The sequence below is a fragment of the Nansenia antarctica genome (genome assembly GCF_963989245.1).
Source record: "Nansenia antarctica genome assembly, chromosome: 2".
NCBI classification, from domain to species: Eukaryota; Metazoa; Chordata; class Actinopteri; order Argentiniformes; family Microstomatidae; genus Nansenia; species Nansenia antarctica.
The window spans coordinates 27,114,080-27,133,374 of NC_137675.1; the positions used below are offsets into that span (position 1 = coordinate 27,114,080).

At 46.9% G+C, this 19,295-nt stretch overlaps 1 protein-coding gene across 2 annotated transcripts in view; it reads right to left on the minus strand.

Annotated features, from left to right (window-relative positions):
• The window catches only part of zfyve27 (zinc finger, FYVE domain containing 27), an 18,170-nt gene extending 3,539 nt beyond the window's left edge, over positions 1-14,631 (minus strand). Inside the window, exons 1-9 of one of the 2 annotated variants that reach the window (XM_080524540.1) lie at positions 14,404-14,631; positions 13,921-13,988; positions 13,196-13,439; positions 12,777-12,847; positions 12,156-12,342; positions 11,620-11,715; positions 10,391-10,503; positions 7,006-7,127; positions 4,674-4,745 (exon numbers count right to left, since the gene is read on the minus strand). In XM_080524540.1, coding sequence (XP_080380666.1) covers positions 4,674-4,745; positions 7,006-7,127; positions 10,391-10,503; positions 11,620-11,715; positions 12,156-12,342; positions 12,777-12,847; positions 13,196-13,439; positions 13,921-13,924 — 909 coding nt within the window. In that variant the 5' untranslated portion in view covers positions 13,925-13,988; positions 14,404-14,631. The remainder of the gene's footprint in view (positions 1-4,673; positions 4,746-7,005; positions 7,128-10,390; positions 10,504-11,619; positions 11,716-12,155; positions 12,343-12,776; positions 12,848-13,195; positions 13,440-13,920; positions 13,989-14,403) is intronic. The other variant, XM_080524541.1, reaches the window with a different exon arrangement.
• Positions 14,632-19,295: the final 4,664 nt, after the last annotated feature.

Below are 19,295 nucleotides of genomic sequence, written 5' to 3' on the forward strand. Positions count from 1 at the left end.
GAAGGGTAAGAAAGAGAAGAGAAGAGGCGGGGGGGTGAAAGAGGTGGAGAGAGTGAGAGAGGTGGAGAGAAAGAAAAGAGAGACAGAGGGGAGGTGAAAGAGAGAGACCGGTGAGGGGGAGGTTGGGGTGAAGACAGGTGAGATGGGGGGGGGATGTTAATATTGAGATACAGTGAGCATAGCTGGTTGTTGAGCAGCCACTTTGGAGGGTTAGCTGGATGTGTTTCCCAGAATGAACACCAGGGGGAGCCAAGAGTACACACATTTGATGACATGCAAATATGATGAAATTGCCCTTTTGACATAACGTGACGGCAGCTGGTGAAACTGGGAACGAGTCTGCCACCGATTTAATGTTCAGACTTTTATTCTGAAAAATGTAAATACATTTCAGCGTCGTTGAAAACCTATGACACACTCGCTAGTCAACTAACACAGCTTGTTTTGTGAGCCTGCTAACAATGGAAAGTAGTGTTATAATTAACTAGGTAGTAATGGGGGATGACTCAACGGAATCCATTGCATTGCAATGTTTTGGCTTGACTAGCGAGTGTCATTGATTTTCAATAAACATTGACAATTGTTTAAATTTTTCAGAATAAAAGTCTGAACATTTATTTCGATTAGTTACTGACTTGTTCCCCCTTTCACCAGCTCCCGTCACAGATGATCCAGGGTGAGTTTCAGCATTGTCCCCCAGCTGATCCCAGACCTGGAGCTACGGGCAGATTGTACCCCCAAACACCCACCACATGCAGGCCAGCCCTGGTCCATGTCTGAGGCCATGGATCCACAAACAAACACACACCATGCACACCATCTCCCCTATAACCAAGACCCTCGTATAACCAAGACCCTCGTATAACCAAGACCCTCGTATAACCAAGACCCTCGTATAACCAAGACCCTCACATACCCATGACCCTCACATACCCATGACGACAGGGGGAGGTTCCAAACAGGTTGAGGTCAAACTACCACTTCCTGTGACACACCGGCATGACCAGACCAAAAGACCAAGGAGGGAGGAGAGAGAGGGAGAGAGAGAGAGAGAGAGAGAGAGAGAGAGAGAGAGAGAGAGAGAGAGAGAGAGAAAGAGAGAGGTTCCTCAGAGCCACCCCCTAGTCCACCACAAGGGACAGAGAGGCCCCCTAGTCCACCACAGGGGACAGAGAGACCCCCTAGTCCACCACAGGGGACAGAGAGACCCCCTAGTCCACCACAGGGGACAGAGAGACCCCCTAGTCCACCACAGGGGACAGAGCCACCCCCTAGTCCACCACAGGGGACAGAGAGACCCCCTAGTCCACCACAGGGGACAGAGAGACCCCCTAGTCCACCACAGGGGACAGAGAGACCCCCTAGTCCACCACAGGGGACAGAGAGGCCCCCTAGTCCACCACAGGGGACAGAGAGACCCCCTAGTCCACCACAGGGGACAGAGAGACCCCCTAGTCCACCACAGGGGACAGAGAGGCCCCCTAGTCCACCACAGGGGACAGAGAGACCCCCTAGTCCACCACAGGGGACAGAGAGACCCCCTAGTCCACCACAGGGGACAGAGAGGCCCCCTAGTCCACCACAGGGGACAGAGAGGCCCCCTAGTCCACCACAGGGGACAGAGAGACCCCCTAGTCCACCACAGGGGACAGAGAGACCCCCTAGTCCACCACAGGGGACAGAGAGGCCCCCTAGTCCACCACAGGGGACAGAGAGACCCCCTAGTCCACCACAGGGGACAGAGAGACCCCCTAGTCCACCACAGGGGACAGAGAGGCCCCCTAGTCCACCACAGGGGACAGAGAGACCCCCTAGTCCACCACAGGGGACAGAGAGACCCCCTAGTCCACCACAGGGGACAGAGAGACCCCCTAGTCCACCTCTAGAGACGGGCTTGGCACCTTAGTCTCAGCCCCCAGTCGACTGTGTGCTTTCCTCCGTGTGATCTGGGGGAACCAATCACCAATATGCCACGACTGCACACCAGAGGCCTGTCAATCACAGGACAGGCCTGTCAATCATTACATTAACATTTTTGGCATTTAGCAGATGCCTTATTCCAAAGCGACTTGACAGGACACGAGCTGGAGGAAATATCCCAGACTTGTTTTCAGAATGAATGGGGCCCCGATAGTGATACTAACTCAAAAATACTATACTAACAAGAAAAACATAAACCCTAAAACTAATTTAAAAATGTATGAATACATTCATACATTAATAAGTTAAATTAATTAATACATTAAATAAAATAATCATTAATTCATTAAAACCATATATTTTATCTGTCTGTTGTTATCTTAAAACGCTACAAACAAGTCAAGCTAATAAACAGTATTTGTATTTATATTGTGCACTTCAGCATTTTGTATCTATTGTATACAATATTGTGTCTGTGTCTGTGTGTGTGTCTGTGTATGTGTGTGTGTGTGTGTGTGTGTGTGTGTGTGTGTGTGTGTGTGTGTGTGTGTGTGTGTGTGTGTGTGTCTGTGTGTGTGTCTTCATTATTACAGAGTACATGATCAACAACCATTTAGCTTTTATCCAAGAGACTTACAATTAGAGATTACAGGGACAGTCTCCCTGGAGTAACTTAGGGCTGAGTGCCTTACTCAAGGGCACACTAGTGGTGGTGTTCCCAGGTGGGATTTAACTCATGACCTTCTGATCACCAGTCCAACTCACGATCCACTAGGCCAGCACTCACTATTTTGTTATTACGACATTGTTGAGCTTCCCGTGCAAACCAAGCATGTCACTGTCCAACTTCTGAACGCCGAACTAAAGAAGGCAAATGGCGAAATGCATTTGTTTGACGACTGTTGAAATCATCCATTAAAACGTTTTAAAAATAAAGTATTTCTAGCGAGTGATATTTTTTCCTCCGTTTGTAGCTTCCTCTTTTTTTCTAACCCTTTTTTTTTTTTTTTTTTACTACAGTCAAGTTGTATTTTGAGTAAACTCTCCCTTTAAGATGTAATGTAGGACTGCCAATACGCAATCAATTGGAGGTTGATGAAATTGTACAGTGCTGATGTATGATGAAGTTATAGACAGGATTCCCTGCCAGTCATCCCATACACATACTGTTGCACACACAGAAACATGCAACCATGCCACACACACACACACACACACACACACACACACACACAACCACACAACCACACTCATACCCTTCACCCCCCCCCCCCCACACACACACACACACCACAAAACACCAACACACTCTGATTCCATGCCAACTCTGTACATGCTGGCAGGCATGCTGGCAGACCTAAACAGGGGCTGGTTGGTTCCCCACTTACCACTAAGACCAGGGGCACCTCCTTGTTAGGGAGCAAGGCCACACACAGGGCCGGCTAGAAGAGACAGATCAGTTTCTCAGGAGGTCCAGAAAAACACTTTCCTCCCCCAATAGAAATTCAAAACCCCACGCTTGTAGGTGAAAGTCACCTAGGAGTCAGCTAACTAATAAAACATGATCATGTGTTTGTTTTCGTCAAATTCGGGGGGGGGGGGGGGGAACTAAAATAAAAAAGGAAGAATTTGCCATAGGTCCACATGAATGCAGCCAAATCCAGGAAGGGCCAGTTAGTTAGACACACACACACACACACACGCACACACACAGGCGCACGCACACACACACACACACACACACACACACACGCAGATGGAGATGTAGACACAGACACAGACACACACACACAGACACAAAGACACACAGACACACAGACACAGACACGCACACACACACACGCACGCACACACGGCTCCTAGCTAACATCACACAGCACAGCAACAACACACACTCCATTTTAACACAACTTAGTGGGTGTAAATATCCCCACCTCTAGCCTAAGTGCTATAGTTCAGATAGAGCTAGTTCAGATAGAGCTAACTAGTCAGTTTGTTTCTAATGCTACAGGTCTCTGTCTAGAAACCCACTGACCACTTCTGACTCCCGACAGAGGGGGGCGCCACTCACCTGTGAGGTGCTGGGGGGCTCCTGAGTCAGCCGTACGGTAGAGACAGAACAGGAAGTGAGTCATCAGCACAGGAAGGAGGAGTCAGACAGCAGGGGGAAGAGGAGAAGAAAGGGGCCCTGTTCCAATACTTTTTAAAAAATGCATCTTTCTTTCTTTCCCTTCCTTCCTTCCTTCTTTCCTTGAGGTTATCATTCAGAATAAGTTGACAGGTGAAAAGCACATCCTATCATGTCGTCACCTTCTTAAAATAATGGCTTACGTCACTTTTGAGGAAAATTATGTTTTAGCCTAAATATCATATATTCTATATTATTTTACAAATTAGAAAAATCAAAAAAAAAAAAAAAAAAAACGTTTATTCGGTTTTTCTCAAATTAATCAGTTTTTTCTCTAATTTAAAATATGACTTAAAATTTTACATAAGCCATTATTTTAACAAAGGTGACAATGTTATATCAGTGATAACACCAAGCACAAAATGAAGGAGGCGATGCAAATCTAAAGTATTTGAACAGGGCTGAAGACTGGTGTTGACAGTCAGTCAGTCATACTCACACAGGGCTTGGAATAAAAACAGAGACAAAGAAACACAAAGTTAAGGAGACGGGGAGGATGTGTAGCTGAGAAATGAAGGTGAGAGCGTGTTAAACGAAAACATGTGGTCAGAACAGAAGGATTTACCTCAATGGCGTCTTTAAACTCATCGTCAGGCTCTGCCTCTTCAGCCTCCTCTATGCTGCCTGGGGACAGGTCCTACACACACACGCACACACACGCACACGCACAAGCACACACACGCACACACGCGCGCGTACACGCACACAGACACACACGCGCGCGCACACACACACACACACACGTAGACGCAGACACACACACACGTAGACGCACACACACACACACTATTTTTTACCATAGAATCAAGCCCCAGAGGATAAGCTGGATTACTGTGAATGTAGTAATCTCTGTTAATGTACAGTCCACCATTATCACAAACTCTCCCTCATTCTCTCACTCTCTCTGTCTCTGTTTCTCTCTGTCTCTCTGTCCCTCTCTGTTTCTCTCACTCTCTCTGTCTCTGTTTCTCTCTGTCTCTCTGTCCCTCTCTGTCTCTGTTTCTCTCTGTCCCTCTCTGTTTCTCTCAGTCTCTGTTTCTCTCTGTCTCTCTCTGTGTCTATCTGTGTCTCTCTGTGTCTCTCTGTCCCTCTGTTTCTCTCTGTCTCTCTCTGTCCCTCTCTGTCTCTATCTGTCTCTCTCTGTCCCTCTCTGTCTCTCTCTGTCCCTCTCTGTCCCTCTCTGTCCCTCTCTGTCTCTCTCTGTCTCTATCTGTCTCTCTCTGTCCCTCTCTGTCTCTCTCTGTCTCTCTCTGTCCCTCTCTGTCTCTCTCTGTCCCTCTCTGTCCCTCTCTGTCCCTCTCTGTCTCTCTCTGTCCCTCTCTGTCCCTCTCTGTCCCTCTCTGTCCCTCTCTGTCTCTATCTGTCTCTCTCTGTCCCTCTCTGTCTCTCTCTGTCCCTCTCTGTCCCTCTCTGTCCCTCTCTGTCTCTCTCTGTCCCTCTCTGTCCCTCTCTGTCCCTCTCTGTCTCTCTCTGTCCCTCTCTGTCCCTCTCTGTCTCTCTCTGTCCCCCTCTGTCCCTCTCTGTCTCTCTCTGTCTCTCTCTGTCTCTCTCTGTCCCTCTCTGTCTCTCTCTGTCTCTCTCTGTCTCTCTGTGTCTCTCTCTGTCTCTCTCTGTCTCTCTCTGTCTCTCTCTGTCTCTCTCTGTCCCTCTCTGTCTCTATCTGTCTCTCTCTGTCCCTCTCTGTCTCTCTCTGTCCCTCTCTGTCCCTCTCTGTCTCTCTCTGTCCCTCTCTGTCCCTCTCTGTCCCTCTCTGTCTCTCTCTGTCCCTCTCTGTCCCTCTCTGTCTCTCTCTGTCTCTCTCTGTCCCTCTCTGTCCCTCTCTGTCTCTCTCTGTCTCTCTCTGTCTCTCTCTGTCTCTCTCTGTCTCTCTCTGTCCCTCTCTGTCTCTCTCTGTCTCTCTGTCTCTCTCTGTCTCTCTGTCCCTCTCTGTCCCTCTCTGTCTCTCTCTGTCTCTATCTGTCCCTCTCTGTCTCTCTCTGTCCCTCTCTGTCCCTCTCTGTCCCTCTCTGTCCCTCTCTGTCTCTCTCTGTCCCTCTCTGTCCCTCTCTGTCCCTCTCTGTCTCTCTCTGTCCCTCTCTGTCCCTCTCTGTCTCTCTCTGTCTCTCTCTGTCCCTCTCTGTCCCTCTCTGTCTCTCTCTGTCTCTCTCTGTCTCTCTCTGTCTCTCTCTGTCTCTCTCTGTCCCTCTCTGTCTCTCTCTGTCTCTCTCTGTCTCTCTGTCCCTCTCTGTCCCTCTCTGTCTCTCTCTGTCTCTATCTGTTTCTCTCTGTCCCTCTCTGTCCCTCTCTGTCTCTCTCTGTCTCTCTCTGTCTCTCTCTGTCTCTCTCTGTCTCTCTCTGTCCCTCTCTCTGTCTCTCTCTCTGTCTCTCTCTGTCCTTCTCTGTTTCTATCTGTCCCTCTCTCTGTCCCTCTCTCTGTCTCTCTCTCTGTCTCTCTCTCTCTCTGTCCCTCTCTGTCTCTCTCTGTCCCTCTCTGTCCCTCTCTGTCCCTCTCTCTGTCCCTCTGTCTCTCTCTCTGTCCCTCTCTCTGTCTCTCAGTCTGTCTCTCTGTCTCTCTCTGTCCCTCTCTCTCTCTCTCTCTCTCTCTCTCTCTCTCTCTCTCTGTCTCTCTGTCTCTCAGTTATAACAGCTGTCTCTATCTTCATATTCACTTCTCACTCTTCCTTTCCAACCTTCACTCTCTCTCTCCCTTTGAATTCCCTATCCTTCTCAACCTCCCATTCCTCCCTCCTCCCTTCCTCCCCTCCTCCCCTCCCTCCCTCCTCCCCTTCCTCCCTCCCTTCCTCCCTCCCCTCCCTCCCCTCCCTTCCTCCTTCCTCCCCTTCTTCCCTCCCTCCCTCTCTCCCTCTCCCATCCCTCCCATCCCTCCCATCCTCCCTCCCTCCCTCCCTCCTAGTCACCTCCAGGCTGGGGGTGGGGGTCCGGTCCGGGAAGCTGGCTGAGTCCATCTCCCTGCGGTCCGTCTCCCCCCCTGGGGACTGGGCCCGGCCTAGGTTGAACAGCTCCCTGAGGTCCAGCACCACTGGAGAGAGCAGAGCAGGATCAGAACCAGAACCAGAACCCACTGGCCCGGTTTCACAGACAAGGCCTAAGCCCAACCCGAGACTAAAACAAGCAGCTTCAATGGAGATTCTAAAACTCTTGAGTCTAATCTCAACGCTTACAGAAGAATGTAAACACACACACACACGCGCACACGCACACGCACACACACACAAAAACACACAGACACACACAGTTGACTTGCTGACACACAGATACAGATAGATGTTTTGAAAAGTCATTGAAAATGAATGCCCCTTTTTTCCCCAATCGGACATCCATTTTACTTCCGGAATTGATGGAATCACAAATGGAATTCGCCCTTATTTAACCCTGAGTCCACACTCCTCGTTGTCCTGTGGTGATGTAACAGGGCTGTGTCCAACTGAACCAAAGATAGCGAATGATTAACAAGATAGGCAACCGGTTTGTTTACCTATGTAAAGACGTTGTGGAATCACACATTCTCTGGTTGAGTCATAGAGTTAGCAATACTAGAGGGCGCCCTCCCCTAAATGAACTGTGATTATATGGGCAGTGCCATGTCAACTTCTACCTCATCTTTTAATTTTTTAATTTTTTAATTTAACCTTTATTTATACAGGTAAAAAACACACTGAGCCCCAAGGGCTCATTTTCAAGTGTGACCTGTTCACAGGCATATACCAACAACATCCACCACAAACAAATACAATACAAAACCTGGCCTACATAGTCTAAAACTAAACTAAAACTACATAGTCTAAAACTAAAACTAGTCTAAAACAGTCTAAGATAATCTAAAACTAAACTAAAACGACAAAACCTAAAACTAGACAGCTAAAGAGCTAGGGACAGGGAGGGGTCAGCAATGGGCAAAAGGGAGGGTCAACTCAATTGCAAGAACAAATCATGGACTCGCACTGTATGTCTCTCAGCAAGAGCTTAAACTGGAAAGAGGGATCAGATGAGACAGTTTCAGACTCTGCTGTAAAGAATTCCAAGAGGAAGGGGCTGCAAATGAGAACACCCTTTTGCCTTTCATGGTCCGGACCAAGGGGATGGAGTATGTGATGATGTCCTGTGTGCGAAGGCCGTAGACGGATTGCTTGCGTGACAGGTGGTTAGAAAGGTAGGAGGGGAGCAGACCAAGGATGGATTTGTAAATGAAAATATACCAGTGAAGGGTTCGGCGGATAGAGAGAGATGACCAGTTAACCAGTTTTCTTGAAGCAGCTGAGAAACAATACTTGTTTCTAAAGAAAAAGCTTAGCTTCAATTTCAGTTTCTTTAGAAGGTTGTCTATGTGCAGTTGAAAAGAGAGGCTGTCGTCCAGTTGAATGCCAAGGTATTTGTAGTTTGGCACAAGCTCAATAGGTGAACCCTGACATGATACAATGTCAGGAAGAGCACTTGGCACCCGCTTGTTATTGGAAAAATGCATGACTTTGGTCTTCCCTGTATTCAACACCAGTCTGAGCTGAAACAGCTGGGACTGAAGGGCATCAAAAGCAGTCTGCAAAGCCTCGAAGGCACGGTTGATAGAGGATGCAAAGCATTACAAGATTGTGTCATCCGCATACAAATGAACAGCAGCATTAGAGATTAATCCTATTTCATTGATATAAATGGTGAAGAGAGTTGGCCCCAAGACCGAACCCTGTGGCACCCCATTGGAAACAGTGAGCAAGTTGGATGAGAGATCACCAAACTGCACAGACTGTTTCCGTTGTGACAGGTAGTTGGTGAACCAGCCAACAGCATGAGGGGACAGCCCAATATCAGAGAGGCGCTGGCATAAGATGGCATGATCGACGGTGTCGAAGGCTTTAGACAAGTCGATAAAAAGTGCAGCACAGTGATTCTTCTTATCCAAAGCCTCAGTAAGATCATTAACCACTTTGACAGCAGCAGACACTGTGCTGTGCTGCTTCCTAAAGCCAGACTGAAGGGGCGATAGGATGTTGTGTGAATCTAGGAAGTCCTTGATCTGATCGTTAATTAGTCGCTCAAGGACCTTGGCTAGGACAGAAAGCTTTGAAATTGGTCTGTAGTTGTTCAAACATTTTGGGTCACCCCCCTTCAGAAGTGGGAGCACAAAAGCGGTTTTCCAGACCTCTGGCATCACATTGTTAGAAATAGATAAATTGAAAATGTGTGATACAGGTTCTGCAATGAAATCTGCAGCAAGGCGCAGAAAGAGAGGAGGAAGATTGTCAGGACCTGCCGATTTCCTAGGGTCTAGCTCTCTTAAGGCTTTCCAGACATCACTAACAGAGATGGGGGAGAACGAGAAAGAGTGGTGCCCAGGGAGACTACCAGAGGTTTTCGTCAAAGGAGGAGGAGTGATCTGAGTGGGGGGGGTAAATCAAAATGTTGGTGATTCACTGTTGCCACCTGCTGGGCTGGAGTGTAGTAGCAACTCACCTTCAGTGTCTTTGGCACCAGAAAAAGTCATTTTACAATCTACAGATAAACTTATTGGGGAAGAAGACCATGCGTTGACCCAACTGGCTGCCCCCCCCCCCCTTCCTCCCAACTCATACTCATTGACTATACGGGGGGGGGCTCATGCTGTCACAAATGGGAACGATAGCAAGTTGCCTTCTCTTTGCATCTCTGTGGGTTAAACTCAATTCTATGGCTGTGTTCGTAAATTCACTCTTGAAAATATGAACAGCATTCATGGAACGCCTCTCGTCCAATCAAATAACTTGGTCCCTTATTAGTGCCAAGTAATTATTCCCCAGCGAATTAACGAACGTAGCCTCCGTGTCTGCAGAGCCGGAGCACCAGCCAACAGCAGTTTCAGGACGCTGCAGGTTTAGGACAGCAAGTTAGGGTTAGAATCCTAGTTGTAGTTCTAGGGTCCTAGACCTTAGGGTTAGGGTTAGAATCCTAGTTCTAGGGTTCTAGACCTTAGGGTTAGGGTTAGAATCCTAGTTCTAGTTCTAGGATCCTAGACCTTAGGGTTAGGGTTAGAATCCTAGTTCGAGGGTTCTAGACCTTAGGGTTAGGGTTAGAATCCTAGTTCTAGTTCTAGGGTCCTAGACCTTAGGGTTAGGGTTAGAATCCTAGTTCTAGTTCTCGGGTCCTAGACCTTAGGGTTAGGGTTAGAATCCTAGTTCTAGTTCTAGGGTCCTAGACCTTAGGGTTAGAATCCTAGTTCTAAGGTCCTAGACCTGAGGGTTATAACGGGTTAAGGTTTTCAGGACCTCTGCAAACCCAGGCTCCTCTCTCTCTCTCTCTCTGGGTTGGACTCACCTCTGCAGAAGTCTCTGTTCCACAGGAAGAGGGCGCTGTTGAGGGAGGCCAGCACCCAGCCCACCGGAGCAGAGTACAGCAGGCACAGCCCGGCCAGGAGAGCCCCGTAGAACCTACACAGGGACAGGAGTTAGAGAGGGGGGAACACACACACACACACACACACAGACACACACACACACACACACAGACACACACACACAGACACAGACACAGACACAGACACACAGACACACACACACACACACACACACACACACACACACACACACACACACACACACAGACCTCTCGTCTCTCCCAGTAAATTACATTTATAACACAGATCCGTTTTAATTTGTTTTGACTTCTCGTAACAGCTATTTTCATTGGAGTATGACAGATGAGGCTCTCAGGCAGACAGACAGACAGACAGACAGACACCCAGACAGACAGACAGACAGACACACACACACACACACACACACTTATCTGGAAACTCTGTGAGAACATTCCAGGGGCAGTGAGTGTCAACAGGGAACTGGGTTACGCAACCACACACACACTCGCACACACACACACACACACACACACACACACACACACACACACACACACACGCACACACACACACACACACACACACACACACACACACACACACGCATAGATAATCTGTTAAATAATCTGCTAGATAATCTGCAGGACATGAAATGGCTGTCCCAAGCATAGACCATAGGTGCAGTATGGCTCAGTTTGTGGTGTCTATGGTTACTGACCTGAAGTTCAGTTTTAAACACAATTTATGGTGCCACTCTAATATGTATGAGATCTATAATGTTAGTGTTTTTGTTGTTGTTGTTAATATTTTGCTTATACAGTATATTGTTGTTTTATGTCCTATGCACCAACCACACCAAGTCAATGTCCTGCATGTGCGAATATATTTGGCCATAAAAAACAATTCTGATACATACATTCTAATACCTATAATGAGGGTATTATATCTATAATGAGATAATGAGTGTGATATGTGACAGGAGCTGGAGAAAGCGGGAACAAGTCGCCAACCAATCACAATGTTCAGACTCATTTTATTCAGAAAAAAGTGAATATATTTCAGCGTTGGCACACTCGCAATGACACACTCGCTAGTTACCGCAATGCACTACTCTACACTAACTATTTTGTTTTATTTACATTTTTCAGATGTGTGTGTGTGTGTGTGTGTGTGTGTGTGAGGTACTGACCTGGAGGAGGTGGTGTGGCTGTCCCAGTACAGCAGCTTGTAGACCGACTCTGCAGACAGGCAGACGTGGGCCAGCAGGTCACCCAGCTGCTTCAGCCTGAGAGAGAGACACACACGCACACACGCACACACACACACACGCGCGCGCACACACACACACACACACACACACACACACACACACACACACACACACACACACACACACACACAGTGATTGCAAAGATAACAGCCCAGTTTTAAACAAGTTTGCTACCCTGATGAAGATCGTACGCATGGACGCTCACACGCATGCAGGCACACACACTCTTCCAGGCACACACACACACGCACACACACAACCTCACACACGCACACACACAACCTCACACACACACACACACCCTCACACACACACTCGCACTCACGCTTGTGCGCACGCGCACTCACTCACTCACTCACTCACTCACACACTCACACACACACTCACACACTCACACACACACACACACACACACACACACACACACACACACACACAGACACACAGACACTCACAGGTCTTTGACCTCCAGCATGGCCTCCTGCCGGGTCATGTGGACCGTGTCCATGTCCCGGCGCTGTACGGCGTGGTACCGCCTCTTCTGTAGCTCCGCCTCTGAGCTCCGCCCCCTACACCTGTCCTGCAGGTAACCCAGGGCAGCGGGGGCCGACACACCCATCACACACCCAGTGAACCAGCCCACTGAGGAGGGGGGGTGGGGGGGGGAGAGAGAGGAGGAGAAGGAGGGGGGGGGGGGTAGAGAGATGAGGGAGAGAGAGAGAGAGACAGAGCAATAGAGAGATCAAAATTCGATAAAATGATCGATAGAATTCAGGAACGGTATCTCATTTTCATTTTTTTGTCTCTTACATTTTGTATTATATTCTATATGTCTTCTTATATGCACCCAAATTGACCCAGTAGCCTACATATATTACACAGTAACTAACCACCCAGTAACCTACATAGAGTACACCTACACTAACCACCCAGTAACCTACACACATTACACCTACACTAACCACCCAGTAACCGACACACATTACACAGCAAGTAAACACCCAGTAGCCTACACACATTACACAGTTGTACTATGACACAAATAAAGAACAGCGGTGTCTCTAGCTGTCACTCACCTTCGCCCAGAGTGAGGAAGAGGATGTTGAGCAGCAGACAGACCAGCAGAGAGCACAGAGGCATCCTCCACCTAGAGGGGGGGGCAGAGAGTGTGTGAGAGCGGAGCTACACATATAGACAGACAGACAGACAGACAGTCAGACAGACAGACAGACAGACACAGACACAGAGATAGAGACAGAGACAGAGACACAGACACAGAGACAGAGACAGAGACAGAGACAGACACAGACACAGACACAGAGGCAGACAGAGACAGAGACAGAGACACAGAGACAGACAGAGACACAGACACACACACAGACACACACACACACAACGACACCCACACGCACACACACACACACACACACACACACACACACACACACCCCACACCCACACACACACATACACACACACACACACACACACACACCCTAGCAGGAAGCGGGCCAGCTCTATGCTGTCAGTGATTGGCTCCAGGTAGAGGGCCATCCTCTTGTAGGACACCACCATGTTGAGGAGGTCAAGGGTCGGGGCGGAGCGCGGGCTGCCCAGCTCCGAGCGGTCCGGGGAGCCGGGGGTGTCTCTGTTGGGGGACAGCTGGACCAGCTCCCCCCGGTCCCCCGCACCCCCCTGATGGGGGTCATGGGACGCCCCAACGCCAGGCTGCATCCCGCCTGGAGCAGAGAGAGATGGAGAGAGAGAGAGAGAGGATGGTGGAGAGGGGGGTGGGGACATGATGGAGAGAGGGAGCAGATGAAGAGGAGGAGACGAGGGGGAGGAGATGATGGAGAGGGGGAGGAGAGGACAGGGAGAGAGAGAGAGACAGACAGAGAGAGAAAGAGAGACAGAGAGAGAGACAGACAGACAGAGACAGACAGACAGAGACAGACAGGCAGACAGACAGAGAGAGCGAGAGAGAGACAGAGAGAGAGAGAGAGAGAGAGAGAGAGAGAGAGAGAGAGAGAGAGAGAGAGAGAGAGAGAGAGAGAGAGAGAGAGAGAGACAGAGAGAGAGACAGAGAGTGTGTCAGTGTTTTTCCTCCCAGGGTGACACATGAAAAGGCACCCTGTATTGCATTGATTTATGAGCATGTGCAATACAAATTAAGTTTCATTTGATTACGTCTGATGACTTCACAAAAGCATCCTTTCTTACTCATGGATATAGACTTGGATAACTGCAGGGCTTCTTTTCCTTTATAGCCTGGAACGGACCAGTCACCTCTGAGGGAGAACCGCGAATCATTTACCAGCTGTTTACCTTACGCAGACAAACCATTTAGCTTGCAAAGACTCAGAGCAAATTGAATCAAGTGAGGTAAGATCAAGGACAATCTACAGTGATTGTAGGTAGTTACTGATGACCTGACCCCTGCTTGATCATTCTACAATGTACATTCATTCATCCAGTCAGTCAGTCGCTGTAACGAATGGGGGAAAAAAAATCATAATTCAGCTGACTTCTGAGACAGACAGTAACAGCTGGACGCCTGAAGGACGGCTGTCACAACAACTAGGCTCCATTGCAAACGAGATTAACACCACAGCCAGGCGCATGACACGCAGACAGATAAAGGATGTTCGATTTCAATAGATTCTATTCAAACAGTTTTGCAATTAGCCAGCGAACATTACAAACCTGTTCAGCGGGCACACAGAGATACAACAACACGTAGCTTAGCCAGCTAACGTCTGTCTGCCTGGCTGGCAGGAATATCCCCAAGTCCCAAGCGATGCTTAATACTGTCAATCCGATACGAGCATCTGCCCAAAACAACACCCTCCGGTCGTCTGCGCAGGGCAATAATCCTCTTCTGTTGTAGTCAGTCAACCGCATAGGGTTTTTCGAGTCGTCGTTGTTGAACTTTGCGTAATGTTAGCTTATAAATGACGGTCAACTATTAGGAAGTGCATCGACTGCTGAGCCGAGTGAGTTTACTTCCGCAACAGAATCAGACCGGCCAATGGATCGCAGAACGCATTTGCAAGGATGGAGAAAGTACAGTACATTACAATAGATGACAGACTACGTCGATTTGAGGTCCGCGCAAAATAAATTGTGTCACTAGGTGTCTCCGTTGTCAAAGCTACTGTTTCGTGTTTCAAGTTTCAAGTTGATCTTAAGTGTCCAATGCAGTGAAATGCTTGCGGCAGAGCAGCTGTACAACTTCAGTCAACATCAACAATACAGTGTAATAAGTAAAAAATAAAAAATAAAAAACTCAACATAATTATAAGCATAAATATAACCACTGAAGTAGTAACAGTAAATAAGAATTCAGAATATATACAGTAGTCTGTGATGGATTGGGCCGTTTTCACCACTCTCTGCAGGGCTTTTCGATCATGAGCAGTACAGCTGCTGATTTTTTTAATCAATATAGGCCCAAAATTATGAAACGCAACCAATATGTTAACCTTAATTAGGCCTACCTAATTGTGTTAAAACAAACTGTATCTGTCTAATAACAGATTGCCTACTGATTTCATGCATAACACTTTGAAAAAGCTAGACACATTCACAACAGATCAACTGTTCTGATACGGGATCTTCATAATTCATGTGCTTCTGTCAATAAAAAAATGTGATCCACACTTTTCAAGATCCACACTTTTCTCCTGCTGCCTACAAAAGCAATGCTGATTTTAGAATCAAAATCAGAATCAGAATCAGAATTGCTTTTATTACATGATCCAATGTATAGGTACATGAGAGTAAAATTCTTAGGTTCAGGTTCTTCGACATTGGCATAACAGCAGGATACAACAATAATAGAATAAGTTCAATATGTAAGGTAATTAATAATAAAGTAGAATAAGGTGATAAAGTGATGGTAGCCGTATTACAGCAAGACCAGACCTACTGCAGTAATAATAATAATAATAATAATAATAATAATAATAATAATAAGAAGAAGAAGAAGAAGAAGAAGAAGAACTTTTATTTGTATAGCACTTTTCCTGCAAACGTTGCAGCTCAAAGTGCTTTAATCATTACATAATAGGCATTTCATTATTTAGTCATTTAAAGGCAATAATAAAAAGATGGGTTTTTAGTCTTGACTTGAAAAAATGTGCTGGTGTTGCATCCCTAATAATAATAATAATAACAATAATCATAATCATAACATATTTGTATACCACTTTTCCTGTAAACGTTGCAACTTAACGTTGATGTTAACGTTAATGTAAACTGGCAGTGCATTCCACAATCTGGGTGCATAAAATGAGAATGCAGCCTCACCAAATCTCTTCTTTTGTACATGTGGTACACAGGGAAAACCAGCGTCAGAAGACCTGAGAGCTCTACTGGGCTGATATGCTAGCTAAAGGTCTTTCAGATATTCTGGTGCTGTGCCAGTGAGAGCTTTATAAAGAAGTAGTGCAAAATGCTGTACAGGTTACAACATGATGAAATGCAATATCATACAGTATGCAATATAGTACAGATATGATACAGTACAGGAAGTCAAGTAGTAGTCAGGTAGTGTTCAAGGAATCAGGTAGTGTGCAGGTAGGCATAATAAATATCCACTTAGGCTGGACTCTGGAAAGACGCTCATCTGCCACAGCCGAATGAAAACCAGCTGTACTGGGCTGAACCAGGTGTACTGGGCTGAACCAGCTGTACTGGGCTGAACCAGCTGTACTGGGCTGAACTTGAGAGGTCGTCAGCAACATCGTCTGAATAAACATACCTCCCGACCTAAAAAAATAGCCAGAGCTAACCTATATATTTTCGTATGATGTTTGAGTATTGTTGAGCTCTCTGTTTGTAAAGCGGCACAGTGGCTCTCTCTCTCTGTCTGTCTGTCTCTCAGTCTCTCTCTCTCAGTCTCTCTCTCTCTCTCTCTCTCTCAGTCTCTCAGTCTCTCAGTCTCTCAGTCTCTCTCTCTCAGTCTCTCTCTCAGTCTCTCTCTCTCTCTCTGTCTCTCTCTCTCTCTCTCCCTTTTGTACACTGACACACACACTCTCTCTCTCCGTCTGTCTGTCTGTCTGTCTGTCTCTCTCTCTCTCTCTGTCTCTCTCTCTCTCTCTCTCTCTCTCTCTCTCTGTCTCTCTCTCTCCCTTTTGTACACTGACACACACACTCTCTCTCTCCATCTCTCTCTCTCTCTCTCTCTCTCTCTCTCTCTCTCTCTCTCTCTCTCTCTGTCAGTCAGTCTCTCTCTCTCTCTCCCTCTCTGTCTTTCTCTCTCTGTCTCTCTCTCCCTTTTGTTGCTCAAATAGTTGTGCCCCCTCAAAAAAGTTCCCCCTTAGTGACTTTACCTGGTGCTGGGCCTGTGTGGGGGATTGGCTTCAGCACCACGGACGGCGGATCTTGTAGGCTTCTCCTGCTGTCAATTCAAACAATCACCCTAAAAACACTGTAAAAAAAAACACAAATGAAGATGGCTGTAGTAATGTCTGGTGGGGTTAATGGGGCAGTTCTAATGGGGCAGTTGTTGTATGCGAAATGTTGTCGAACAAATACTAAACATGAGCGCTTCATTTGGACACCTAGAATAAATCTGTCCCATCACTTTTGGAGGCCTAAAATAGGAGGGGCAAAAAGGTGAGAAACCAATTATGTACACCACAAATACCATCAAATAAAATCGGAGAAACTCTACTTTGATTTCAAATCCAGACCTTTGGAGTGTCGAGCGAAAAAAGAAAATCAATTCGTATTTTTCTCACCTCACCTTTAGGGTAGAATGAAGAATAATGTGTTCTGCACAGGTAACATTGTTCCACTGACATCAACACAATTCAATTACTGCCTAGGCGGGCGGGCCTGCATGAAACACAATAACTTAAAAAAACGAAAAGTCAGATCGATTAAAGGTAGCACCCTTTTCAAGATCTCTTTTGCTACTGCAAATAACTAAATCGCCGTTCAACCATGATTAGATGTACTATGTGTAGAGAAGTACCTCTTCCTGTAGATGAGGCAATGGAAAATAATTGGTCACGGGAGAACAACTGGATAAAACCAATGTTGAGGTTACATTGATCTGCTGTTTCGCTCCGCCAGAAGGAGTCAGGGCTACCTACGCATTAACAGGTTGTTATCAGGTGGACACACACACACACACACACACACACACACACACACACACACACACACACCAGTGGCGTAGCGCAAAATCCCGGGGCCCCCCCGCAAGGTGGCGGCGGGGGCCCTTTCGCAACGGAGTAAAAAAAAAAAAAAAAAAAAAATTCGTTTTTTAGAGGCCGATGCGTTATTGACGTTGCGAAATTTCGCAATATGCACTCTACATTCTAAATGCTTGACTTAGCAAAAGGTACAAACAAGTGAGAGCAATAGCCTATAACTAAAACCAAATGGTAGACTACACTACATCAGTAGAATGTATTATAAGTAGAATAGTACAAGCTTTATTTATTTTAACAAAGTGTGGTGTGCACCAGTGGCGGCTGGTGGCAATTTTTTTGGGTGGGGCACAGCAGTGTGGCGGGGGGTGTCCTCTTTCGCGCGCGCAGCGCAACTTTCACCCTTAAAATGACCGTGTGGGCCATGGAGAAGTTACCCTGTCAACTACAGACACTGAGGTGGAAGAGTGACCGGTCTATGGACGTCGGTACGGTCCAATACCCAGTGTCAGACAAGGAGGAAGTCTAGTCAACAAGGCTAGTACAGGCCTCACAGCTACACTCAGGTTAATAAAGGTAGCAGATGAATATGTGTACTATGTGTCTGTGTGACATGGCTACATCAATGAGCAGAGATGAATGCTGCAGTCAGTAGTACAGTACTATCTATTTCATAGACACATGATGGATGATGATGGAGAGTGATGGTGGTCAACACATGTCAGAAACACAACCAGACCATGTCTGTAACACAACCAGACCATGTCTGTAACACAACCAGACCATGTCTGTAACACAACCAGACCATGTCAGAAACACAACCAGACCATGTCTGTATCACAACCAGACCATGTCAGAAACACAACCAGACCATGTCTGTATCACAACCAGACCATGTCTGTAACACAACCAGACCATGTCAGAAACACAACCAGACCATGTCAGAAACACAACCAGACCATGTCAGAAACACAACCAGACCATGTCTGTAACACAACCAGACCATGTCTGTAACACAACCAGACCATGTCTGTAACACAACCAGACCATGTCAGAAGCACAACCAGACCATGTCAGAAACACAACCAGACCATGTCTGTAACACAACCAGACCATGTCAGAAACACAACCAGACCATGTCAGAAACACAACCAGACCATGTCTGTAACACAACCAGACCATGTCAGAAGCACAACCAGACCATGTCAGAAACACAACCAGACCATGTCTGTAACACAACCAGACCATGACTGTAACACAACCAGACCATGTCAGAAACACAACCAGACCATGTCTGTAACAAAACCAGACCATGTCAGAAACACAACCAGACCATGTCAGAAACACAACCAGACCATGTCTGTAACACAACCAGACCATGTCAGAAACACAACCAGACCATGTCAGAAACACAACCAGACCATGTCTGTAACA